This window comes from Mobula hypostoma, chromosome 11 (genome assembly GCF_963921235.1).
Source record: "Mobula hypostoma chromosome 11, sMobHyp1.1, whole genome shotgun sequence".
Classification (NCBI taxonomy): domain Eukaryota; kingdom Metazoa; phylum Chordata; class Chondrichthyes; order Myliobatiformes; family Myliobatidae; genus Mobula; species Mobula hypostoma.
In genome coordinates this window covers 39,946,675-39,973,266 of record NC_086107.1, presented here as the reverse complement: position 1 = coordinate 39,973,266, position 26,592 = coordinate 39,946,675, and the positions used below count along the sequence as shown (strand labels likewise).

Genomic DNA, 26,592 nt, shown 5'->3' with positions numbered 1-26,592 from the left:
TCAACCAGAATTATTTTCTTGTCTTCTTCGGTTGACCACAGTACAATGTCCGGGCATAGGGTTGTGTGCACCACATCCGGGAACTGCAACCTCCTTCCCACATCGACTCTCATCTCCCAGGATCTGGCCGTTAGCAGCCGATTGAGCTTTGGTTGTTTGGTTACGAAAGGCCTAGCTCCCTCTTTGATGAAGGTGATGGCCTTCCTCAAGTCTGTGCCAGCCGTCCTCTTCTTGCATCTCTCCTGCTCTAGTGTGTCAGCAAGAGCCAGGAGCACCTTATCATGGCGCCACCTATATCGTCCTTGAGTTAGAGCTGTTTTACACCCGGACAATATATGAGCCAGTGTCCCCCTTTTGACCACAGAGCTTACAGTTCGGGTCCTCTCTCATCCCCCATGTGTACAGATGCAATGGCGAAGGAAGGGTGTCATACACGGATTGCAAGAGGAAGGAAATACGGAAGGGCTCCAGTCTCCATAACTCTGCCCATGAGATCTTGCGCTTAGGCAGATCCCATTTTGTCCAGGCACCCTGGGACCCTTGTTCCACTGCCTTTGAAATCCGCTTCTCTTCCTCACGGATCCGTACTTCTGCCTGTATCATGTCCGGCCTGTTCCTTATGCTTGTGTTTCCCTACTTCTGGAAGTGAACTGAGCTGAGGCCTTGCTGCCTGGTGCAGGAGTTGCCGATGATATCTCGCAGCTTAATTTACTTGCGAACAACTTTAATTGATTTCCTTAGCAAATGAATTTCCCTAACAACTTCTCAACATCCATACAGAGCAGCACTAAAATTAAGGCTATCCTGAAATTAAATTGATTCAGATTTTTTTGTTGCTACACAATTTTAAACAGTGACAGCATCACTGACTATGCATGAAGCACAGGAAAGAATCAGAATGAAACGTTAATCAACTGATTGTGATTTATTGATTATCTGCATGTGTGGTCAAAAAGTGAGTTGGCAGAGGTAATTACAGTATTTTAGTACAATTCTCTGACAACTTCCTTTGGGGTGAAATGCCATTTAACAACTTCAAGACGGTGTTACCTGACATTGTCTGTTTACTTGTATTAACCTGGAAGACATTCAGTAATATTTCTCCATATACCAAAAGCCCTTGGGCCTGAATTACCTTAGTTTCCTGCCTCAGTAAAGTGAATGTACCCATTTCATTAACCTGCGTGATATTCAAATTAGATTTTGCACCTACTGCTGAAGAAAACTACTTGAAGCTTCTAATATGATGCTAGAAATGACAGATAATACAATGTACATTAATGAGGCTCTCAATACTTATCAGCAAATAACATCCTGGTAATCCCCATAGGCTTCATAGCCATATCCTGGAATTCAGGGTTTATGGGTACAAATAACAGTACAAAGCATGAAGGGAAGAAATCAGGTTATCGTCAAACATGACATCAGCAAGTGTGTCCCTGATTTTTATCCTTTGAATCATCGCATTATCTGAATGTGGTCAGCCACTCAAATAACCATAATTCCTACTAAGAAGAGAAAATGTTTGCCTACATCTGACTACCTGTCATTTGTTTTACTTAACATGACAATTGGTGGTGTTGCTGGAAGCAACAGGATATTCTTAGGCCTGCTTCAAACCGACCACTGTAGACACCTCTACCCTTGGCCTCCTCTGTTTAAAGGAAAATAATCCAAACTAATCCGACCTCTCCTCGTAACTGAAAAGCTCCATCCCAGACAACATTGTGATGCATCTCCTTTGCACTTGCTCCAGTCACAAGCATGGTCTTGCTGTAGAGTGGTAACCAGACCTGCACACAATACAGCCCGTCTAAAGTTTTATAAGGTTGTACTATAACTTCCTGGGTTTATCATCAATTTCCTAACTACAGCACCACAGTAGTGTAGAGATTAGTGTGATGCTTTTGCAACTCAGAGTTCAGAGTTCAATCCCAGCATCCTCTGTAAGAAGTTCTGCTTGTGGAATATGTAGATTTTCTCTGGGTGCTCTGGTTTCCCTCCACAGTCCAAAGTCAAACTAGTTAGCAGGTTAATTGGTTATTCTAAACTGTCCTGTGATTAGGCTAGGGTTCAGAGGTTGCTGGGCAGGAAGACCAGAAGGGCCTATTCCACCCTGTACCTCTAAATGGATAGATAGATAGAGCGATAGAAGATAAAGGAATAAGTAAGGCATATATCCCATATGCCTTCTTAACCACTTGTATTGCTGCCACAGAGATATTTGAACATACATCAAGATCCTGTGCTCCTCAGGTTTAGGACCCATTCATTCATTATACACTGGAATTTAGAAGGATGAGAGGGGATCTGATCAAAACATATAAGATTATTAAGGGATTGGACACGCTAGAGGCAGGAAGCATGTCCCCGCTGATAGATGAGTCCAGAACCAGAGGCCACAGTTTAAGAATAAGGTGTAGGCCATTTAGAATGGAGTTGAGGAAAAACTTTTTCACCCAGAGAGTGGTGGATATGTGGAATGCTCTGCCCCAGAAGGCAGTGGAGGCCAAGTTCACTGGATGTTTTCAAGAAGAGATGGATAGAGCTCTTAAAGATAGCGGAATCAAAGGTTATGGGGATAAGGCAGGAACTGGATACTGATTGTGGATGATCAGCCATGATTACAGTGAACGGCGGTACTGGCTCGAAGGGCCAAATGGCCTACTCCTGCACCAAATGTCTATTGTCTATTAGGTGTGCCTTAACCTTTTAATCTCCTAAAATACATCATTTCATATTTCTCAGGATGGATTTCATCTGTTAATGATCTACCCATCCTACCACCTTATCGTACTGTGGCCTGACCACCTCCTTGCGACCAGCACCAATTTTTTGCTGTCATCTATTAATCATACTGCTGTATTTACATGTGTCCCCACGGTGATCTCTGTGATAACACACTGATCAGCAGCTTCCAATCACAAACATAATCCTGCCACCATTCTCTGCCTCCCATTAACCAAGGCAATTTTGGTTCCAGTGAACTCAGTAGTCCCAACATTCTAGATGGTATCAATGCTACCTTCTCATCAAAATACTTTACCTTTGTTGCATCCCTCGGGATTTATCCTGCTGAGGCACCTAATTCCTCCTTCCTTTACAATGGGAGTTGTTTTACACCTCCAATGTTCCCTACATGTACTTTCCAACTTCAATATTCTTCTCCATAAGGAAAAAAAGATGAGAACTATTCATTTAAAACTTCACATACCTTCTCAGTTCCAATATATATCGATATTTTCCCAGTTTACTCTCTTGACCTTAATATAAAATACTTCAGGAATTTTCTTAACACCCACCATGCCCCTCTTCAAGGGATATTGAGGCCCTGGTTAAGAAGCAGTTGGAGGTACATGGCAGGTATAGGCAACAAGGAACAAATGAGGTACTTGAGGAGTATAAGAAATGCAAGAGAACGTAAGAAGGAAATCAGGAGAGTTAAAGGCATGAGGTTTCTCTTGCAGACAAGGTGAATGGGAAGCCCAAAGGATTCTACACGAACATATTAAGAACAAAAGGAGAACAAGGACAGAATTGGCCATCTAAAAGATGAGAGTTGTCATCTATGCAGTGAACTGAAAGAGATGGAGGAGATTTTGAATGTATTTTTTGCATCTATATTTACACAGTAATAATTTGGATGATAATGTGGTAAACTGATCAGCAAATTTGTGGATGACACCAAGACTGGGGGGTGGGGGGTTTAGTGGATAGCGAGGAAGGCTATCAAAGCTTGCAACAGGATCTGGACCAGATGGATAAAGTACAGGAACTGGGATTTTATATAGAAGTTGTGTAAGACATTGGTGAGACCTAATTTGGAGTATTATGTGCAGCTCTGCTCAGGTACCTGCAGGAAAAACAACAATAAGACTGGAAGAGTACAGAGAAAATTTACAAGGATGTTGTTGGGACTTGAATTAAGAGGACAGATTGAATAGGTTAGTACTTTAGTTCCTGGACTGTAGAGAAACGAAGGGAGACTTGATAAAGGTATACAGAATTATGAGGGATAGAATAAAGGCAAGCAGGCTTTTTCCATTGAGGTTCTGAGACTAGAACTAGAGGTCATAGGTTAAAGGAGAAAGGTGAACTATTTTTGGGGAACCTGGTGAAGAACTTCTTCACTCAAAGCGTGGTGCAAATATGAAACAAAATGCCAGTGGAAGTGGTGGATGCAAACTCAGTTGCAACATTTGGTTCGGTATTGGCATGGTGTGAGCAGAATTATCTGCAGCTTAACGTGAAAAAGACTAAGGAGCTGGTGGTAGACCTGAGAAGGGCTAAGGCACCGGTGACCTCTGTTTCCATCCAGGGGATCAGTGTGGACATGGTGGAGGATTACAAATACCTGGGGATATGAATTGACAATAAACTGGACTGGTCAAAGAACACTGAGGCTGTCTACAAGAAGGGTCAGAGCCGTCTCTATTTCCTGAGGAGAGTGAGGACCTTTAACATCTGTCAGACAATGCTGAGGATGTTCTACGAGTCTGTGGTGGCCAGTGCTATCATGTTTGCTGTTGTGTGCTGGGGCAGCAGGCTGAGGGTAGCAGACAGCAACAGAATCAACAAACTCATTCGTAAGGCCAGTGATATTGTGGGGATGGAAATGGACTCTCTGACGGTGGTGTCTGAAAAGAGGATGCTGTCCAAGTTGCATGCCATCTTGGTCAGTGTCTCCCATCCACTACATAATGTACTGGTTGGGCACAGGAGTACGTTCAGCCAGAGACTCATTCCACCGAGATGCAGCACTGAGCGTCATAGGAAGTCATTCCTGCCTGTGGCCATCAAACTTTACAACTCCTCCCTTGGAGGGTCAGACACCCTGAGCCAATAGGCTGGTCGTGGACTTATTTCTGGCATAATTTACATATTACTATTTAATTATTTATGGTGCAACTGTAACGAAAATCAATTCCCCTCGGGATCAATAAAGTATGACCATGACACATGGATGGGCAGTTATGGAGGGCTATGGTACAGGTGTGGGTTGTTGGCATTAACTAGGCAGTTCAGAATATTAAGTTTGACACTGACTAGATGGGCTGAAGGGCCTGTTTCTGTGCTGTAGTTCTCTACGACTCAATGACCCTGGGATTGCCTTAGTTTTGTTTCCAAACTCCAGAAGGCTTCTGTGAGGGCTGATGTTGGTGGGAGGGACGAACAGTGCAACAGCTCATTACTGAGATCTGAGACTCAGAGCTACACTGTGGTTTACCTGGTGTGTGTGGGCCATTGTTAGGAATGCCATGACCTGTAAGAAATGCTAATCTTTAAACTACAGCTGGGCCATGAAGGAACTTAATCAAGTACCATTCTTTCACACACACAAGAGTTAATGGAAATATGGGGCTTTTGCTTGGAAAATCAGGGATATCATATCAACTTAAGCAGCCTAAACTAAGCTGTACTGGATAAAGCATTCTTGGTACATGGAGGTCACATTGCTAAACAAAGCCTACTGCAGACTTGTGATACAAGGTAAGCAAGGCCGTATCACTTAATTCTGCTCCTACTTTTTCCACTAACTGGGAGTCATTTAAAAATGACGTTTAAAAACCTCTGGCAGTATCCAGCTAATTAGTAGCAGCATGTTTAAATAACACACACAAAATGTTGGAGGAACTCAGCAGTTCAGGCAGCATCTATGGAGAGGAATAAACAGCCATTTCATGCTGAGACCTTTTATCAGGACTGGAAAGGAAGTGGGGAAAACCTAAAGAACATGCTAGGTGATAGGTGAAGCCAGGTGGATGGGGATGAAATGAGAAGCTGGGAGGTGGAAAAGGTAGAGGGCAGAAGGAGGATGAATCTGACAGGTGAGGGCCATGGGAGAAAGAGAAGGAAGGGGGGCACCAGGGCGAGGTGATAGGCAGGTGAGGAGAACAGAAGAGGTAAGAGGAGAGCTAGAATAAGGAATAAAAGAAGAAGGAAGGGGAGGAAGAGTAAAAATTACTGGAGGTTGGAGAAATTGATGTTCATGCAATCAGGTTGGAGACTACCCAGTTGGAATACGAGCCGTTACCTGAGAGTAGCATCATCGTAGCAGTAGAAGAGGCTATGGACCAACAAGTCAGAATGGGACTGGAGATGGAATTAGAATAGTTAGCCACCAGGAAATCCAGCTTTTGCAGATGGAACAAAGGTATTCAGTCCTGATGAAGGGTCTTGGCCCAAAACATCAACTGTTTATTCCTTCCAGTGGATGCTGCCTGGCCTGCTGGGTTTCTCCCACATTTTGTATGTGTTACCCTAGATTTCCAGCACCTGCAGAATCTCCTGTGTTCAGGAGCATTTCAAAGTCTATTCTACACCAGCTGCAGTTAAGATGCAGATGGTCATTCATTTATGACTTGAGTCTCATTGCCAGGCAGACTTCACTTCTGAATTTCATTACAGCAATCTGTAAACTAAGTCAAAACAGAGTTAACAAGGCCTTTCCTTGACCTGGTTTACAGCTAGTGGACACACAACCTAACAGGCTAGGAGTTACTCAACATTTGATTTTTTAAAATGGTGATCTGTTTCTATAAACAGCAAGGACTTTACTAACAAAGGACATGATATGTATTGTTGCATTTCCAGGGTTAATGCTGACCTGGCCTGTTTCAGTGCACATTCCTGACTGACCTTATCACCCCTTTCCAGCTGTTGCTACATGGCTCATCAGGTGTAACCGCTGAAGCCAGTTTTTGAAGGAACATTCCATAATCCAAGTTTTCTTACTGAACTCCAGAGGTTAGAGAGACCTGGATGGGCTGGCGATACAGGCTGTCATCCTCCCTCCTGCCCATAGGAGGCATTGTTGCTCAGTGGTCTTCATAGTGAAGCTGACTCTCTGATACGCAGCCACATACTTCTGCTTGTTTCTGTGCCTGGCAGAAGAATGGACAAATTCTCCCTTCCTTGAGTATGGAGCTTGTGTGACTGCCCCAGTGCTGCAGATTCCCAGATGTGCCAGGGGTCAGCAGGGGCAGCCATAATGACCCTGAGACTGGGCAGCTGAAACTGATGGTGTTCCTGACCGCCACTGTCAAAGTAATCAAGGCACATATGACATGGCATCTGAGGTTGCAGAGGTTCTGGATTTCAATAAGGATAAAATGTGCAGGGGAAGTGTTTGCCTTTTAAAAAGAACAGTTTGAGGGAGAGCAAGGTCAGTAATCACAGAACACAGTTCTGTGACTTCTCAATCTACTCAGGTTGGAAATCCTACTGAACTTCAACTACAATTGACATCACATTAAGGAAAAGGAAAATTCCATCTAAAACTGAAGGGAAATATTTTCTAACTCCCATCAAAACTTCCATAACGGTAAGCAAAATTGTTCTCCTTTAAGTTAAGCTCATTTTCCGGAGTACAGGCCACCTTTTTGTCACTGTGTAAACAAATGCTTAGCCCCGTGACGGACATGAGCATCACTTGTGTCTTATTGTCATATCAGATACAACCTCCAAAATCTAAATAGAACCATGTTACAAAAGTTTAAGATTACATAGGTTATACAAGTTATCACACATGGTTCTTATGGAATGGTGCTACCCAAGTAGGAAGTGCATCACCTATGGTCTTGCAAGTGCATTGAACCTTGCAAAGTCAGTGGTGGAGATCCTGTGTGGACACATCATTGTACTGAAATACATGGCCTGAGGCCTTTTTAGGCTAGTTATCTTTATGCTAATGAAACTGGTCATATATAGTAAATGTAGTATCCCTCAAAATATTTTATTACATTCTGAAGAATGGTTTTACTCCAACGATTACATTCAATCCTATCAATTCCCATAGAAATAGGTACTATGATAATATATTGTTAATTACATCAGTTGGACATTTCTTTCAGTGAGTAGATAAAATTCATCTCTATCAAGAAGCATCTACCATTATCTCTCAATTTCTTTATCCTTATATTTCCCTGGGAAGAAACAGGACAGTCAGTGTGGATTAGATAGAACATCTCCTCCTTGCTGGCAAAAATCATTATCCCAGAATTCTACACCCTCTATACTCATGACTGTGTGGCTAGGCACAGCTCAATCACCATCGATAAATTTGCCAATGACAACACTGTTAGTGGCAGAATCTCAGATGGCAAAGAGGAGGCATTCAGGAGTGAAACAGATCTGCTGATAGAACCGTGTTGCAACAGTAACTTCACACGTAACATCAGCAAGACCAAGAAATTGATTGTGGACTTCAGGAAAGGACACACCTGTCCTCTTTGAGGCGTCTGCAGTGGAAAGGGTGAGCGGCTTCAAGTTCCTGGGAGTTAATATCTCAGAGAATCTATCCTGGTCTGAAAATACTGAAGCAATCACGAAGAAGGCACAGTAGAGGCTATATTTCATTAGGAGCTGATTGCAGTCTTCAGGAAAGGGAAGTTCAGGGAACAGACAGCAGTACTCATTGAGGGGCAGCAGCAGAAAGGGTGAGCAGATTCTAGTTCCTCGGTGTCAACATCACAGAAGACTATCTGGGGCTTAACATTTTGATGCAATTACAAAGGCAGCGTGACAGTATTATATTTCATTAGGAGTTTGAAGAGACTTGGCATGTCATCAAAGACTCTCGCAAATCTTTACAGAATGCTCTCAGTGGACAGCATTCTACTGGTTGCATCACTGTCTAGTATGGAGGGGCCGCTGCACAGAATCAGAAAAAGCTGCAGAAAGTTGTAAACTCAGCCAGCTCCATCAGGGGCGCTAAGCTGACCAGCATTGAAGACATCTTCAAAAGGTGATGTCTGAAAAAGGCGACATCCATCATTAAGGACCCCAACATGCCCTCTTCATATTGCTATCATCAAGAAAGAGGTACAGACTCTGAAGACACACAGTGTTTTAGGATATATACACACTGTAGACACACACGCGCACACAGACACACACACACACGGGAATCTGGTTAAGTGTGCCACCAATTAATCAGGGCAGCCACTTATTTGGAACAACGCTTAAAGAACAAAAACTAATCAAGAAAATAGCCAGGATTTCCTTTGTTTATTTGGGACACTTTGCTGCTTAATTGGGAATGGAGACTGTTGCTGAACAGTTTCTACCTAGTGATACTATACCATGTTTGGAGCGAACATTTTTAAAATAGCATCAGTTGCACATGTTTGTGTTCAAAAAGCAGTGATTTTTGTCACTGATAGCTAGCGAGTAATAAACAGCTCAAGAATTTGACAATTCAGAACTTGCTTTTCTCACTGTGGTTTCAAGTATTCAGACTTGGAGATGCCAGAAACTGCCGGGAGTGGACATGAAACAATTTCACTACTTCAACAAGTTAGGAATTATAAATAACTTGAAAATATCAACAATCATCTTGAATGTTACAATGAAAATGAAGATTTGGAGGATGCAAACGTCGAAAACATTGTATGAAGGCAGTCCATTATCTATACTAGATTTCTGCTCTGCTCTTGTTCATTTGCAGTCAATCAAAAAAACACAGCAGCATTATTCCTCTATTGATAATATTAACTTATACACTGTAGTTGTTTTGGTAATGTTCTAATTTGTTCTGTACTTATTTAAAATACATAATTTGATACTTAGTTAAACAGTAGTTTGCCTTTTTTATATCTTTTTAACTATTTCCATGAAACTTTGGATAATTGGGGCAGCCACTTAATTAAGCCAAAACGTACTGGTGCAATGTGTCCCAATTAACTGGAATCCTCTGTATAATTTCTATTATGTATTGCAATGAGCAGCTGTCACAAAACAACGTATGCCAGTGATGTTAAGCCTGATTCTGATTCTGAGCTTGAACAGATTTGGTATGTCACCAAAGACTCCAGCAAATTTCTACGGAAGTACTGCAGAGAGCATTCTGACTGGTTGCATCGCCGCCTAGGATGAAGACTCTAATGCACAAGTTCGAAAGAAGAGATGTAGACTCGGCCTTTTCCATCGTGGAAAAAAGCCTCCCCACCACAGAGAGCATCTTCCAAAGGTGGCATTTATCATCAAGCGCCCTCACCACCTGGTACATGCCATTTGTTTCATTACTATTGTCAAGGAGAAGATACAAGAGCTTGAAGACACACACCCAACATTTTTGGAAGTTTCTTGCCCTGTACCATCAGATTTCTGAATGAGCCATGAACTCAAGAACACTACCTCACTATTCCTCTTTTTCACTGTTTTTTTTATAGTAACTTATAGTAATTTTAAAACTATGTCTCATACTGTTCTGCTGCCTCAAAACAATAAATTTCATGACATATGTCAGTGATAAAAAAGCCCGATTTGGATTCAGATGCATTCAACACTGTTAGATTATAATGAATGGACAAAGCTTAAGCTGTGCTGGAGCAGAGGAATTGACCTTTTTTTTTGCTGGGCAAATGAATGATTGATGTTTGTGTATTTTCATAAACATTTAAGTTTTGAGTGAAAATTAATACACACACAATTCTTACCTCAGCTATAAAGAACACATCTGTTTTATAGCAACATTAAATGTGGCCTAGTTTGCTGATTTCACAATATTTATAAAGATTATTTAGCCTTCCATTGCAGCGTACTCATTTGTTAAGCTATAAAACATTATGGGGCCAGTTTCCATATACATTCCCACATGGCATGTGTGTGGTCTTAGTCAGGTCATTCAAGGTTGGGTTAACCGTTGCTGGTGTATTTCTACCAGAAGGAAAGAAAAGTTCATTATCATCCCAGGCCATTCCAACTCATCATGATTAAGTCAATTAGAGGAGCCTTGGCTACAAGCCTGTGACTGGGAGCTATATGTCATAAGGCATATAGGGATTAAATTGTTGGAGTGCCTGCAGTTGTTACTTTAGAGAATATCATGTTAAGGGTAATGGTCAAACTAGAAAATCACATTCTTGCACTAGTAAGCCAATTTGTAATTCTAATCAAACTGAGCAACAGCTCTCACAATTTGTAGAACACAAACAGAATTGTAAACAAATAAGAAATGTACCAATCATACACTCCAATGAAAGAGACACCTTAGAAGTGATTGGAGATTGGAGATTCAGCATTCAAGTACTGTAACACCAATCCATTTTCCTTTGAGCATATTCCCTCCTTCCCTTGCCCCCTGCGAGTTTGTAATTGTTAAATTTAAGTTCCAAATAATTACTAAAAATTGTTTATGAAATTTGATCTGGCAAAACAAATGTTTGTGCCATATTTAAGGGTTAATAAATTCTTGACGTTTCATGAGATCCTTAGGGAGGAAAATATACACAGGTGGAACTATCTCGGGTGATTATCAATTGCAAGAAAGCTATTTCAGGTTTCACAGGAAGTGGGTAGAATACTGTGTTATGTTGCATGCTCTGGGATTATCTAGGGATTTTGGACATAGTTTTGAGTTTCAGGGAACTGTTAGTAATGAACAAATCCGTGTGTAGGTGTAAATTATTTCACAATAACAAATAGCACTGAGGCTACGTCCACACTAGACCAGATAATTTTGAAAACGCCAGTTTCGCGTAAAAACGATAGTCGTCCACACCAGACGTTTTTGAAAATACCTCCATCCGCATTAAAACGGGTATTTGAGCAAATCTCCTACTGAGCATGAGCAGGACACATCTACAGAAAACAAGAGAAAAGGAAACAGTATACTATTTCCGTTTCCACGGTGGCTTTGTGCCATTTCTATTGGTCAAAAACTAGAGTACCTACAACAACAGCGAAATAAAGTTTTCAACAATGTTTCTGAGGAATACAAAGAAAACCTCCGCTGGAAAAAGCAGACCGGACTTCTTCGTTTGGACAGACAATGACATCAAGCTACTTCTGCGAGTTACAAACGACTACAAGTCGTCAAAGCTGCCATCTGTTCTGGCACGTCATGACAGCGTTTTTAAAAAGCTCCAGTTACCCCGTATACACTACACTGCTCAACCGGCATTTTCAGGTTTAAACACTCTGGACAGCATTTTAGAAAAGCTCCGTTTTCGGGGGAGGAAAACACCGTTTCAGTGTGGACAGAGGGTCAAAACGAAGAGAAAAAGCTTCGGTTACGGATTTATCCAGTCTAGTGTGGATGTAGCCTGAGAGTTCGGAGAGGAAGTTTAGTGTTGATGGTTCGGTGGTACAGCTTACTTTGGAAACTAGCAGAATTTGGAAAGCCATTTTTATTACAAGATGTCCTGAAGAATGTTGCCCAAATACAAAGTTGCCTTCTAATCACCACAAATAGGTGATTAGCTGCTTCTTCACTGATCTCCAGTTCAGTTAACAAGTAAATGCTTGCCGGTGTGTTCGACAACAGCAAATTAACTTTTTTCATTGTATGATGCAAAAGGGGCTTGCTGACAGAAGCAGTAAATTGTTGAATCTGAGCAATTTTTCTGTTTTTTTGTTGCCTCAAAAGTTATATGTCAGGGGTCCCATAATAATTGCTGAATGGTGTCTGCTTGTTAAGTCCAGTGTTGGCCACACCAAACTGTGTTTAACTGTGCTAACAGGGACGGTGACCCCATTTCAATAATGCATGAGTGCCCAAGTCAGGAGATACAAGTTGAAATTTCTGGCATTGCTTTGCACAGTCAGAGTTTAATGTCCATTCATCCACTGGAAGAAAATTGCCAAAAAAGTATCTTCTATATTCAGTATTCCCAATAAATAATAAAGGCATCCGTTAGTCTTGCGAGACCATGGATCTGAGCCTGGAAAGTCTTCACTCTCCAGGGCGCAGGCCTGGGCAAGGTTGTATGGAAGACTGGCAGTTGCCCATGCTGCAATGTTGTCCAAGGGAAGAGCAAGGGCCAATACAGCTGATAATGTACTGGGTGGGCACAGGAGTACATTCAGCCAGAGACTCATTCCTCTGAGATGCAGCACGGAGCGTCATAGGAAGTCATTTCTGCCTGTGGCCATCAAACTTTACAACTCCTCCCTTGGAGGGTCAGACACCCTGAGCCGATAGGCTGGTCCTGGACTTATTTCATAATTTACTGGCATAATTTACATATTACTATTTATGGTTCTATTACTATTTATTATTTATGGTGCAACTGTAATGAAAACCAATTTCCCCAGGATCAATAAAGTATGACTAAGACTATGACTATGACTAGCTTGGCACCAGTGTCGTCAGAGAGCACTGTGTGATTAAGTGCCTTGCTTAAGAACACAACACGCTGCCTTGGCAGGGGCTCGAACTCACGACCTTTAGATCGCTAGTCAAATGCCTCAACCACTTGGCCACGTGCCCACACCTATATCCCAACAGGAAAGGTATACACTAGTGAGATAGACATTGCATGTGTGCAGAAAAGTCAGTCAAAGTAAGCTCCTGATAATATAAATAGCTCAGCCACAACAACTGTGTCAGCCAAACTTAATTTGTGCACTTTAACTCTGCACTGGGATTTGGTGAATTCAGCCTTCTCCAGAGACTAGAGCATAAAACCTATACTTAAGATTCAAGATCAAGATTCTTTCATTATCAAAGAAAATATAAATTATACAACCTTGAGATTTGCTTGTTCACAGGTAGCCACAAAGGAAGAAACCTGAAAGAACTCAATTAAAAAGAATAAAAATAAAAATAAAAGACCAATACCCAAGAAAGAAAAAAAAATACAAATCATGCAAACAATTAAAGTGAACAATAACAGCATTCCAAACCAAAATTGAATCCTCAGATCCGAATCCCAGAGCAGCCCGGAGTAGGCCCAAAGCCTTGCTTCTCAGTTCATCATATTAGCGGGCACAGAGCACAGCAGCCAGGACAGTCTTCATAGGCTCTGCGCCATGGAGATGACCATCGCAGAGAGTGAGTGAAATTGGCTCTCGTCCCGACCAACACCCAGTCTTTTCAGTATATCTGGGCCAGAATTTAAAGTGACCCAATGACAGAGCAGCAAAAGGCTCCAGTGCCCTGGAGAGAGGAGTGAAGGTCATGGACAGTGAGCGAAATTGGCTCCCGCCTCTGAACTGGGGCACTGTTTCAATTGTCTAAAGGGCGTATCGTACCTTGCTGAAGACCCAGCTGCAGCAAAAGGCTTTAGGCCTAGACCATGCCATCCAGCAACTCGTTCCTGGCCCAGATTTCTACGCCAAGCGACTCACTCCAGGCCTAGACCATGCGCCCAGCAATGCGCTCTGTGCCCAGATTCCGTCACCTAGCCTGAAGCCATTCTCAAGCTCTTCAGGTTAGCTCGCTCCCCCCCCACCCGCCCCACCAAGCGACCTCAACCTTATACCTAGGCCAATTTGAATGAGCATCAGAACGTCTCTGCCTGGGTCCTGACTTTCGGCACCTGGGGCATCGGAAATTCACCTACAATGAGTCTGCAACACACCATCTGGGCTCATCCTCTGAACTCATCTTGCCGTCACTCACCCTGTCATTGTTTGCGGTGATAACACAATTTACCACAGCAAAAATATTTTTAGTGATGCTTTTAGCCAGATTTCTTATTTTTTTGACTACCAGAAGCTGTTGTGTCGAAAACTTATCAGTAATGTCACAGTGCTACATTCACAGAGGAGCTGATATTTTTCATAAAACATTAAAATGTCTCACCTGACATGTTAGGCAGATCTAACTACCACCTCCACCCCTATTCTAAATAGTTCCTCTCAGAGCATTATGAAAGTTATTACCCATCTTATTTTTGTCTTTGGAATATTGTTCACCTACACTACAAGATGAACTTGATAGAGAATTTCAATGGTGCATGATCAGAAATGGCAATGATGTCATAGTTACAGTTCTGTTCTTAATCTTTCCAAGTACCCACTTTTGATCATCTCATTAGTCCCTTGCCAGGACTTCTTGTTCAGGAGTGAAACTTCAAACCTCCTTGTTTAGGGAGCTCTCAATTTGTCTCAGCTGTTTCTCCTGCATACTCCGTCTGAGATTGGGATTGAGGAGATCCAAGCGTGAGCACAAGGGATGTTTGAGAAACAGCATGACTGCTGAGTTGTTGGTTGTGGAGTGCTTTGCATTACAATATACGAAGAGGAAATTGTTGAGCTTCTGGTTCAGTGTTAGCTAGTGTGCTCCACTGACATCACTCGCAGTGCATTCTTTAGATTCTCAACAAACCTTTCCACCAAGTCATTTGTAGCTGGGTGGTATGGTGCAAATGTAAGAAAGTATGTCTTATTCCATTCATTTTTTTAGAAATCACTGAAACTGTTCCCCCACAAACTGTGATCCATTGTTACTGACTAAGTGTTCTGGAACGCCAGTCCTTGTGAAGAGGCTTCTCAATACATCAGCACTGTGAGAAGCTGTAGTGGAGGCGATTGGGAACACTTCTGGCCACTTCGTAGCTGCATCCACTACAACCAAGGAATCTGTGCCTATGAACGGTCCAGCAAAATCCACATGAACCCTCTGCCGCGGCAATGCAGGCCGTTCTCAGGGATGGAGACGTGCCGCTCTTGGCCCCTTCTGGAGATGTTTGCATCCTGTACAAAGTTTGGTAGGCTGTTTGAACTACTGACCTATCCCAGGCCACCAGACAAAGCTTCCAGCCAACACTTTCATTTTTAACTGCACCTAGATGACCAGCTTGTAGCTCCTCCAACACTCAGGCTCTCAGCTTGGGTGGTATAACAACTGCCAATCTCCACATAAGGCAACCTCCATCAAGGCCAAGTTCATCCGGGTGCTGGTAAAAATAGGGGGAACTGCAGTTTCTGCTGCACGTTCCAGCCATTCTGGTGGCCATGTAGACCTGAAACAGTGAGGGGTCTTTTCTGGTTTCCCTTTGGATCATCTCTGTCATAATAAAGAGATTTTGAATTTGCGTTAGGGAGAATATGTCAAGGGGAGCGTCTTTTTCTGAAAATTTTTCAGGCACTTCCTTTTCCGAGAGTAAACAAGATAATTCATCAGCATTTCCATGATTATTCACCCTCTTGAATTCAATCTTGTAGTTATGTCCTCCAGAAAATGAGCCCATCTCTGCATTGCAAATGGACGCTAGTGGTTGTTGATCAGTAACGAGGGTAAACTCTCTCTTATACAAGTACTGGTTGAAATGTTTTACACCCCAAAACAGACACAAGGCATCTCTTCAATTCAGGCACATATGCTGAAACGGATTTCCCTTCCTTTTGATTCCACCTATGAAACCTAAAGCATTCTGCAATCAGCAATGGCTTCGGTTCTAAACAATCCTGCATTACTTTGACAATATCACCAAAGCTCATTTCTGCTGGTTTGGTTGGAGCAGTTAAACCAAAGCAAATTATATGCCTTTAATCCCAATGCACTCAGTAAAATGGGTACTGATTTCTCATTAGCTATTTCATTTGCTTCAAAATATTGTTGAATTAGCTCAGTATACATGAGCCAGTTACCGATTGTGTAATCAAAGTCATCAATCTTTCCAATATCACCAGCCAGTTTTGCTTTATTTATGATCATTATCACCCACTACTCACTCGTTATGAACCTGTGAATTCTTCCGGTTACTGCCTTTTTTAAAACAACTCGACATACTGGGTTTCATTTTTTTTATTTGCTGTTCCTCTTGCCACTTTTTTTTAGTTCAAACATCTTGTTGTGCTTCAGCAGGTCAACAGCCTTCTCAGGTTTGTTTTAAAAATACCTCATCGCCAATGTTATGTTTCGTTACGTCTAAAACATTAAACTTATTCAAAGGATTACCCAAATTACACTGAAATATTATACACACAACATGTTTCAAAAATGTAAAGAATACCTGAATAGGTATTTTTTGTTATCAATAATGGAAAGCAGGGCATAATATTTTATGCGCAATGATTTCACAGAGTTGAAGCATTACAGAACTTTTTGATAGTATACATTTAAGTTTTCAATTATTCAGTATTTGTGCACATCCACATTTTAATATTGTAATCTATTGCTTGAAAATAATTTGTCTATTTTCATGCCCTATTGATATAAGGTCTGCAATAATCACTCTATAATTGTGGTATTACATTTTTCTTCTGGTAATCACTCACACTCACTAAAGATCACTCACTAAACCTTCAGCAACTGTGCTCATCATTCTGTGTGGAAAATTTTACTCAGTACAAAACCTGCAAACGTTCACATTTACTTGGGTACACATAATTTTCAAGTTGAATGCCAGAAATTCATACAAATGTTGCAAAGGCAATGAAAATACTAATGTCTAAGCTTTTGTACACCATCAAATCAAATGAAGCCAAAAAAAGCAACGCACATCAAAGTTGCTGGTGAACGCAGCAGGCCAGACAGCATCTCTAGGAAGAGGTACAGTCGACATTTCGGGCTGAGACCCTTCGTCAGGACTAACTGAAGGAAGAGCTAGTAAGAGATTTGAAAGTGGGAGGGGGAGGGGAAGATCCAAAATGATAGGAGAAGACAGGAGGGGGAGGGATGGAGCCAAGAGCCGGACAGGTGATTGGCAAAGGGGATATGAGAGGATCATGGGACAGGAGGCCTGAGGAGAAAGACGGGGGGGGGGGTATAGGTTGAGGGACAGAGGGAGAAAAAGGAGAGAGAGAGAGAAAAAGAATGTGTGTATAAAAATAAATAACAGATGGGGTACGAGGGAGAGGTGGGGCATTAGCGGAAGTTTGAGAAGTCAGTGTTCATGCCATCAGGTTGGAGGCTACCCAGACGGAATATAAGGTGTTGTTCCTCCAACCTGAGTGTGGCTTCATCTTTACAGTAGAGAAGGCCGTGGATAGACAAATCAGAATGGGACTGGGACGTGGAATTAAAATGTGTGGCCACTGGGAGATCCTGCTTTCTCTGACGGACAGAGCGTAGGCGTTCAGCGAAACGATCTCCCAGCCTGTGTCGGGTCTCGCCAATATATAGAAGGCCACATCGGGAGCACAGGCCGCAGTGTATCACCCCAGCCGACACACAGGTGAAGTGTTTCCTCACCTGGAAGGATGGTCTGGGGCCCTGAATGGTGGTAAGGGAGGAAGTGTAAGGGCATGTGTAGCACTTGTTCCGCTTACAAGGATAAGTGCCAGGAGGGAGATCGGTGGGGAGGGATGGGGGGGATGAATGGACAAGGGAGTTGCGTAGGGAGCGATCCCTGCGGAAAGCAGAAAGAGGTGGGGAGGGAAAGATGTGCCTAGTGGTGGGATCCCGTTGGAGGTGGCGGAAGTTACAGAGAATAATACGTTGGACCCGGAGGCTGGTAGGGTGGTAGGTAAGGACCAGGGAAACCCTATTCCTAGTGGGGTGGCGGGAGGATGGAGTGAGAGCAGATGTACGTGAAATGGGGGAGATGCGTTTGAGAGCAGAGTTGATGGTGAAGGAAGGGAAGCCCCTTTCTTTAAAAAAGGACATCTCCCTCGTCCTGGAATGAAAAGCCTCATCCTGAGAGCAGATGCGGCGGAGACAGAGGAATTGCGAGAAGGGGATGGCGATTTTGCAAGAGACAGGGTGAGAAGAGGAATAGTCCAGATAGCTGTGAGAGTCAGTAGACTTATAGTAGACATCAGTAGATAAGCTGCCTCCAGAGATAGAGACAGAGAGATCTAGAAAGGGGAGGGAGGTGTCAGAAATGGACCAGGTAAACTTGAGGGCAGGGTGAAAGTTGGAGGCAAAGTTAATGAAGTCAACAAGCTCAGCATGTGTGCAGGAAGCAGCGCCAATGCAGTCGTCGATGTAGCGAAGGAAAAGTGGGGGACAGATACCAGAATAAGTTTGGAGCATAGATTGTTCCACAAAGCCAACAAAAAGGCAGTCATAACTAGGGCCCATACGGGTGCCCATAGCTACACCTTTAGTTTGGAGGAAGTGGGAGGAGCCAAAGGAGAAATTATTAAGAGTAAGGACTAATTCCGCTAGACGGAGCAGAGTGGTGGTAGAGGGGAACTGATTAGGTCTGGAATCCAAAAAGAAGCGTAGAGCTTTGAGACCATCCTGATGGGGGATGGAAGTATATAGGGACTGGACATCCATGGTGAAAATAAAGCGGTGGGGGCCAGGGAACTTAAAATCATCGAAAAGTTTAAGAGCGTGAGAAGTGTCACGAACATAGGTAGCAAGGGATTGAACAAGGGGTGATAAAACAGTGTCGAGGTATGCAGAAACGAGTTTGGTGGGGCAGGAGCAAGCTGAGACAATAGGTCTGCCAGGACAGGCAGGTTTGTAGATCTTGGGTAGGAGGTAGAAATGGGAAGTGCAGAGTGTGGGAACTATAAGGCTGGTAGCAGTGGATGGGAGATCCCCTGAGCAGATAAAGTCGGTGATGGTGTGGGAGACAATGGCCTGGTGCTCCTTAGTGGGGTCACAATCGAGGGGTAAATAAGAGGAGGTATCTGTGAGTTGTCGCTGTGCCTCGCCAAGGTAGAGGTCAGTACGCCAGACTACAACAGCACCCCTCTTATCGACGGGTTTTAAAGTAAGGTTAGGATTAGTGCGGAGGGAATGGAGAGCAGAGCGTTCGGAAGGAGTAAGGCTGGAATGGAAACAAGGTGTGGTGAAGTCAAGACGGTTGATGTCCCGTCGGCAGTTAGCAATAAAGAGATCCAGACCAGGCAGAAGACCAGAGCGGGGTGTCCACGAAGAGGAGGAGGGTTGAAGATGGGAGAAGGGGCCATCGGTGGGTGTGGAAGAGTCCTTGCCGAAGAAGTAGGCTCTGAGACGGAGATGGCGAAAGAAGAGTTCCGCATCATGGTGTACGCGGAACTCGCTGATGTGTGGGCGAAGGGGGACAAAGGTGAGGCCCTTACTGAGGACAGAGCATTCTGCTGAAGGTCACAGGGGATGGTAAAGACCCGGCACGGACGAGAGCTGGGATCAGAGGGGGGAAAGAGGGGAGGGTTGGGGTGAGAGGAAGATGGAGCCTCTGAGGGCCCAGGAGCTGATGGTGGGATCTGAGGGAGACGGAGTTGCAGAGTGGTGGTAGGGGAAGGGGAGACAGGAGTCACAATAGCAGCACATAAAGACCCGGCCTGGAGTTCAAGGCTGGAGTCGCAGTTGGTGGTTGCACAATCGCTTTGAAGGTGTCCATGGTTGTTGCTGGAGTCCGGGTTTTGAATATGCCCTGTGGTGTTGGAGCCGGCGAGATCAATCGCAGCGGCCACAATCTGAACTTTATGCCCGCTAGCGTCGGGGCCGGCAGGCTCTGGGGTCTGCAGATGTAAGATCTTGCGATCTCTGCCTAACATGACACAAAAAAACGGCGATTGCAGACATGGATCCGACGGAGCATGAAATAGCAGGTAGGACCATTACAGACGGCAAAGAAAGTGTCCCGAAGGTGTGGAAGGGTCTGGGATAGGGACACCAAATACCTCCTCATGGCAGAGAGGGTCGCTTCAGAGCTTGATGTGAGAAGCGACGAGAGGCAGAGTCAATAAAATGTGAGTACCTGGGATCCTCAGAAGGTCCAAATTGAGAGGCTTGAAAACGAATCCTACAGCCAACTGGAGTAAGTTGGCAGCGGAGGCACGTTCCAAGGAAGGATATATGGCAGTGATAGCGAGCCTGAGTCAAAATGTGGTCAAAAAGTTGAAGAGCCGAAGAAATTACAGATAGGGAGCAGTGAGAGATGGTTTCACTGAACTCCCGTCGAAGAGAAGATATAATCTTCTTCAATGTAGGCATCACTGGAAGAGGCTTTGCAGTAGTGAATTGCGAAGCCAAAAAAAGGTTGTTGTCCGAACCATCACATGACTACTCAACATTGGCATTAAGATCCGCTACCATAACCTCCAAGTATTTTAAAATCTGAAGTTCGTAATGCAATAAGATGAAGAAAGGAAAGGCAGCAGGTCCTGATGAATTAGTAATAGAACAAATTTTCGCCCTTGAAGATTATGGAATTGAAAAACTTACTGATTTAATCAATGACATTTATGAGACTGGAATAATACCAGAAGAGATGAAAAAAATCAGTATTTATCACTCTTCCTAAGAAGCCTGGAGCAATAGAATGTGAATTACATAGGACCATAAGTTTAATGAGTCATATCACCAAGATACTTCTAAGAATTTTGATGACAAGAGCTAAAAGTGATACAAGCTGAAATAGGTAAAGAACAATGTGGTTTTGTGAAAGACAAAGGTACAAGGAACGCAATATTGATGTTCAGGATACTATCAGAACAAGCTATTCAGTGCAAAAAGATTTGTTTGTTTGTTTGATCGACTACACAAAAGCATCTGATAAAGTGAAGCACAATACCTCATTTGAAATATCACAGAAAACTCTAGATCTAGATTCGAAAGACCTCCGCCTAATCAGAAATCTGTACTGGGAACAAACTGCAGCTGTAAGAATAGATGGAGAAGTGAGTCAGTTTACAAAAATCAAGGGAGGCGTTCAGACAAGGGTGTGTTTTCTCCCCTGATTTAGTTAATCTGTGCAGTCAAACAATATTACAAAAAATAAGAGACACCTTGGGAATCAAAGTTGGCAGTGAAAACATCAATAATTTCAGATATGCAGATGACACTGTGTTAATTGCAAGTACGGAGGAAGAACTACAAAATTTAATTGATATAATTGTTGAAGAAAGTGCAAAATGGGTCTATCTATCAATTGCAAATAAGACAGAATGTATGGTGATATCCAAAAAGAAGGAGAATCCTATCTGCAGGCTGAGAATAAATGGGGAAGACATAAAACAAGTACAGAACTTTTGCTACTTAGGAAGCTGGGTGACATCAGATGGCAGGTGCGACTTGGACATCAAAAGAAGAACAGGGATGGCAAAAGATACCTTTACGAGAATGAAGAGTATACTGACCAACACTAAACTAGGCACGACAACCCACGTCAGAGTACTGAAATGTTACATTTATCCAGTTATGTTATATGGCTCAGAATGTTGGACAATATATAGTAACATGAGGAAACGAATTGTAGCAGCAGAGATATGGTTCTTGAGGAGGATGCAATGAATATCATGGATGAAATGAATATCTAATGAGGATATCATGAACAGAGCAAACACAAAGAGAAATAATGTATGAGATCATGAAAAGGCAACGTAACTTCATTGGACATGCGATTAGGAAAGAGGAGTTAGAATGCACGGTAACTATGGGAAAGATTGAAGGGAAGAAAGAGGAAGATGAAGACAAATGAGATGGGGACAGCAGCCAGAGAACTGGAAATGAATACCAATGAATTGATACCACAATACCACTTGATCCGAAACAGGAGTGTGTGGGCCATGGCAGTCAAAGCTCAAGCTGGGCATGGCACCTGATGATGACCATAACCTCAGCTCAGAAGGAAGAACATTACAAGTAAACACTCAATGGCTAATTTATTAGGTACACCTGCTTGTTAGTGAAAATATCTAATCAGCCAATCATCTGGCAGCAACTAAAAGCATAAAATCATGCAGACTTTATCAAAAGGTTCAGCTGTTTTTCAGACCAAGCATTAGAATGGGAAGAAATGTGACCCAAGTGACTTTGAATGTGGAATAATTGTTGGTGCCAGACGGGGTGGTTTGAGTCAGAAACGACTGATATCCTAGGATCATAACAATCTCTACAGTTTACAGAGAATGGTGCAAAAAAAACCCAAAAAAAAATCATATAGTCAGTGGCAGTTCTCTGAGTGAAAATGTCTTGTGAATGAGAGGTCAGAGGAGAACGGCCAGATTAGTTCAAGCTGACAGGAAGCCAGTGGTGTACGGAAATACATCTCTGAATGCCCAACACATCAAACCTTGAAGTGGATGGACTACAGCAGCAAAAGACCACAAATATACACTCAGTGTCTACTTTTTTTTTAGGTACAGGAGGTACTTAATAAACTGGCCACTGTGTGCATGATGACCTGTTCTTTGAAACTTAGCGGTCAAATCCTAAGAAGGCATACTAGACTTTAATGCCATCTCAAAATTTGGAAGGTAATTAATAACTAAATTTTGCTTTTATATTTATGGTATTAACTACAGCGCTTGATAAGAATTACAACAGCAGTGTACATTGTAACAATCCACCACTACTATTTTGGTTGGTTCTGAATTCACCAAGCGTTGGAGAAGTTGCACTCTGTTCACGGTTTTTATGCTGTGTATTCCATAGATCAAAGATTGAAAAATCCATTTTAATATCAGAGTATGTATACAGTAAACAACCTGCAACTTGTACTCTTCACAGACATCCATGAAACAAGAAACCCCATAGAATGAGGTAGAAACCTCAAAGCCAACTTCGCACAAGCAGCAAAAGCAATTACCCCCTCCTCCCCCACCAACACCAAACCACACCCTCCAACATGCAAACAACAGCAGAAGGAAGCCCCAAAGAGACCTTGACTCAGTCCATCAAAACCACAGTCCCCAAACCAGCACTTCAGTATCTCAGACAGGCTCCCAAGCTTTAACATTTAGCACCATTCTGTTCCCACTTTATAGAGTTCTGCATTCTTCCATTAGTTCCCTTGTTCCAGCTGTGAGCCCAATAATTGAGCATTTCAAAGTTCGGTACCTTTATCTGTAGATTTATTTTCTCACTTATTTGTTGCTTCTTTTGAATATTCAGATGATAGGTTTTTTTTGTTAACTTCAATCAATTAAATAATGCTCCAAGCTAACTGCATCATTTCTAAAGGGTTTAATGCATTGCCTAAAAGCATTTTCATTGTCTGTACACAAATGACTATGTGCTGTTGTGGCTTTTGACATACTGTTCACTCTACTGCTAATGAAAATGTATTAAAAATAGAGAGAGAAAAGCAACTGCTAAATATAGATCTCTGCTTTAGAAAATTGCCCTTCAGTGTTTAAAATTTTCATACAGAAAAAATTTTCAATCAGAAATTTCCAGGCAGCCACTTAACATTCAGCTGGAAAGTAACCCCAGCTCTGAGAGGAACTCTGCTTCACATTGTCAAGTCATATATTTATCTTTCAAATTTGTATCAAAACTAAGTATTTGTTGAGACTAGATTTTGCCACTGTTGAGCTTGCATGAGTCATGGCTGATGTTTCCCATCATTCTTGAGGAAACTTATTCCAATTAACTTTTGTTCTCATTGTATTTTCTGATGACAGTTCTAGAAATTGTCTTGTTCTTAGATGCTTCTTGTAGAGCTGGGCCTCGGCTGTTTGGGTCAGTATTTTGTTTAAACGTTGACAACAGTAGTTTCTGTCCTGAAATGTGTGGACAAGTAGGCTTTTATTGACGAAAATTAAATTCTGACAAGTCAGGCCTTGTTCTTATCTATGGAAAGTGACAAGGACAAATTGTGTATGCTATAAGGTCAGGCTACCACTTCCCTACTTCATTGAGTTACCTTGAAAGGGTCATGAGAAATTCTGCAAAAAATTTCCTTAGATATAGAAATGTTAGCAGCTGCTGCAACAATATGGAGCTTGTCCCTCACCTGGTGCTTGCGTCACGAACTGCTTTAGATGTTCCAGCTGTGTGAGTGGTGCTGGCATTCTTGTTGGCAGTCATCCTTACCTATCTCCTCAGAGTCCCTGGTCACCTGCAGTGGAAAGGGACACGTTAATTACTTGCACTGTATTTCAGTGGAGAATAATGTAACAGCACAGCATTATCAACATTTCACAAAGAAAAAAAACTGTCAATTCTGTTTTTTGCTGGATCCAATGCATAGTATGAACTTGGATGTAAGTTTATTATATGGCAGCCTATACACAAGATTGCTGTTACAGTTCCAGATAGGTAACAAGACAACTTACATTTATGCAGAGCCTTTAGCATGGCAAAAATTTCCAAAAGGCTTCAGCACAGTGTAATTCAAACTAAGTTTGATACTAAGCCACAATACAAATCTGGGAAGCGATCGACTGACATAGACAGGTCTTACATTTAACTAATTGATGGTTTTCTTTCAGTAGCAACCTTGTTCTAGCTGTGTGACAAATGCTTTCAGCTTTGCACTTGAAGAAATGGCTGCGAGGCTTTAACAAAACAAGTATTAACATTGGAATGGCAACAGCTCGGCGCATGCAACAAATCAAAACTTTAATGAAACATTCTATTATCCACATCATGCAAAGAAGCTGCATAAACTGTGCTACTGAGTTGTGTTTTATTTTCGAGTTCCTCTTTACCTTTCTGCAATACCATTACCTGACCAGGAAACCTATTTACACGCCTCAGACTGTAAACGACTCTGACTCCCACAGTGAATGTCTTTTCTGCTCTGTGCTGAATCTTCGTATTCAGTGCTTCAGCATGAGTAAATGGAAAACTTTTGTGCATGGTGGTTGGTGGTCTGAACCCATAATCTACTTCGCTATGGTACATTATATTGAAACACCACACACTGCCCCACATCATTCTTATTTATAAACAGGGTAGTTTACATTGCACTATCAGTATTTGGCCATTTCCTGTCAACACTCAGCAAGCAAGCAGCAGAGTTATGAGAAAACATTCTAAAAGCTCAAAGAAGTTACAGGAATGAATGTTGGAGAAGGGTCTGATCATAAACTAAAGCTCCAGGCAAACATATTTTGGGACTGAGTTTTACAAATTTGCAAACAACTCCAAGGGGCTGACATCATAGAGTTCCTTCTGCAGATCTCTCACGCTTCCCCCGCAAGTCAAAGTTCACAGTAAATTTACTACCGAAGTACATATATGTCACCATATACAACCCTGAGATTTATTTTCTTGTAGGCATGCACAGTAAATACAAGAAACACAATAGAATCAATGGAAGGCTGCACCCAACAGGATGGACAAGCAACAGATGTGCAAAAGACAACAAACTACACGAACATGAGATGAAGCGTCCTTGAAAGTGAGTCCACAGGTTGTGGGAACTGTTCAGAGATGGGATGAGTGAAGTTATCCCCTCTGGTTCAAGAGCCTGCTGGTTGAGGGGTAATAACTGTTCCTGAACCTGGTGGTGTGGGTCCTGAGACTCCTGTACCTTCTTTCTGATGGCAGCAGTGTGAAGAGAGCATGGCCTGGATGGTGGAGGTCCTTGATGATGCTTTCCTGCTCCTTGTAGATGTGCTCAATGGTGGGGAAGGCTTTACCTGTGATGGACCACTACTTTTTGAAGGCTTTTCCTTTCAAGCACATTGGTGATTTCATACCAGGACGTGATGCAACCAATCAATATGCTCTCCTTCACATATCTATAAAAGTATGTCAAAGTTTTAGATGTCATGGCTAATCTTTGCAAATTTTTAAGAAAGTAGAGGGGTTTCTGTGCTTTCTTCATAATGGAACTTACATGCAGTACCCAGGACATATCCTTTGAAATGCACTAACACTAAGGAATTTAAAGTTTCTGACTCACTCCACGTCTCATCCCCCATGGGAACTAGCTCATGGAACTCCATTTTCCTCCTCCTGAAGCCAACGGCAATGGTATTGTCAGCAAATTTAAATATGGCATTGAAGCTGTGCTTAGCCTCACAGTCATAAGTATAAAGTGAGCAGAGCATAAGAGCAGCCTGCTCAAAGCAAGTGGGTACCTCAGATTGCTGAAGTGAAAGGTTAAAGATATCGGTGAACACTCCAGCCAGTTAATCAGCACTGGTCTTTGATAATCGGCCAGGTACCCCTTCCAGGCTGGATGCTCTCCGCGGATTCACCCTAATGAAGGATTCACTCTCTTACGTTGGCCTCAGAGACTGAAATCACGGTCATCGGGGGCTGTTGGAGTTCATGAAGGTGCCCCCATATTTTGATGGCCA

The 26,592-nt window shown here is 42.5% G+C and overlaps 1 protein-coding gene across 6 annotated transcripts in view; it reads right to left on the bottom strand.

Moving 5' to 3' along the window:
- dennd2b (DENN domain containing 2B) overlaps window positions 1-26,592 on the bottom strand; it is a 521,803-nt gene that overhangs the window by 253,776 nt on the left and 241,435 nt on the right. For all 6 annotated transcript variants that reach the window (XM_063061873.1, XM_063061872.1, XM_063061875.1 and 3 more), the window contains one exon: window positions 24,294-24,398. In XM_063061873.1, the coding sequence (XP_062917943.1) occupies window positions 24,294-24,367 (74 nt within the window). In that variant the 5' untranslated portion in view covers window positions 24,368-24,398. The remainder of the gene's footprint in view (window positions 1-24,293; window positions 24,399-26,592) is intronic.